General features: G+C 42.4%; 1 protein-coding gene across 1 annotated transcript; it reads left to right on the top strand.

The window, feature by feature from the left end:
* LOC130220663 (zinc finger protein 239-like) lies at positions 1-1,187 on the top strand. The gene has a single exon (XM_056452882.1). It carries the CDS (start codon positions 1-3, stop codon positions 997-999), a length of 999 nt encoding a protein of 332 aa, XP_056308857.1. The 3' UTR covers positions 1,000-1,187.

The raw sequence follows: 1,187 nt of genomic DNA on the forward strand, positions 1-1,187 counted from the left end.
ATGGAGGAGACACACCGTCACGTCAAAACGAGAGAAAAAACTCGCTCACTGAAAAGAAAAGACAAAAACTGTTTCACCTGCACTCAGTGTGGAAAGAGTCTATCAAACAAAAAGAGTCTCCGACGTCACATGATGATCCACACTGGAGAGAAACCATTCACATGTTCTCAGTGTGGGACCAGTTTCAGACACTCATCAAACCTTAATTATCACATGATGATCCACACTGGAGAGAAAACACACAAGTGTGATCAGTGCAGCAAAACATTTTTGATGGCTTCAGGGCTGAGGAGCCACCTTCAGATTCATGGAAAGGAGAAGCCTTATTCGTGCTCTGTGTGTGGAAAGGGTTTCAGACATCAAGATGGTTTAAGAAATCATCAGAAGATCCACACCGGTGTGAAAGAGTACATGTGCTTCGAGTGTGAGAAGACCTTTCGTACGGCTGAAAAATTGAAAATCCATGAGAGAATTCACACTGGAGAGAAACCTTACATTTGTTCACTGTGCAATAAGAGATTCAGTCGGCTAGAACAGATGAAAATACATGCGAGGATTCACACTGGAGAGAAACCGTACAAGTGTTCACACTGTGACAAGAGGTTCGGTTATTCAGGAATCCTGAAAAAACACGAGAGGATTCACACTGGCGAGAAACCGTACAAGTGTTCACACTGTGACAAGAGATTCAGTGATTCAGGACATCTGAAAACACATGAGAGGATTCACACTGGAGAGAAACCGTACAAGTGTTCACACTGCGACAAGAGATTCGGTTATTCAGGAATCTTGATAAAACATGAGAGGATTCACACTGGAGAGAAACCGTACACGTGTTCACACTGCGACAAGAGATTCAGACAGTTAGGAGGCCTGAAAACACATGAGAGGATTCACACTGGAGAGAAACCGTACATTTGTTTACACTGCGACAAGCCATTCAGACAGTTAGGACAGCTGAAAAAACATGAGAGGATTCACACCAGAGAGAAACCTTAAAAGCAAGGTGTAATTTTTGCCAGGCAAAGCTCGATCCAGCACTTCTGAAATTTGGTCCTACGCCTCATTATTGTAAATGAATAATTAAATACAGTATGTTGCGTGCTTTCTTTGTAAGAAGAATTTAGTGTAAGAGGGCACGTCATTTCACAGAATGGCTTGATTCAAACACTCGACTGAAGCTAATA

The sequence above is a fragment of the Danio aesculapii genome, chromosome 3 (assembly GCF_903798145.1).
Source record: "Danio aesculapii chromosome 3, fDanAes4.1, whole genome shotgun sequence".
NCBI classification, from domain to species: domain Eukaryota; kingdom Metazoa; phylum Chordata; class Actinopteri; order Cypriniformes; family Danionidae; genus Danio; species Danio aesculapii.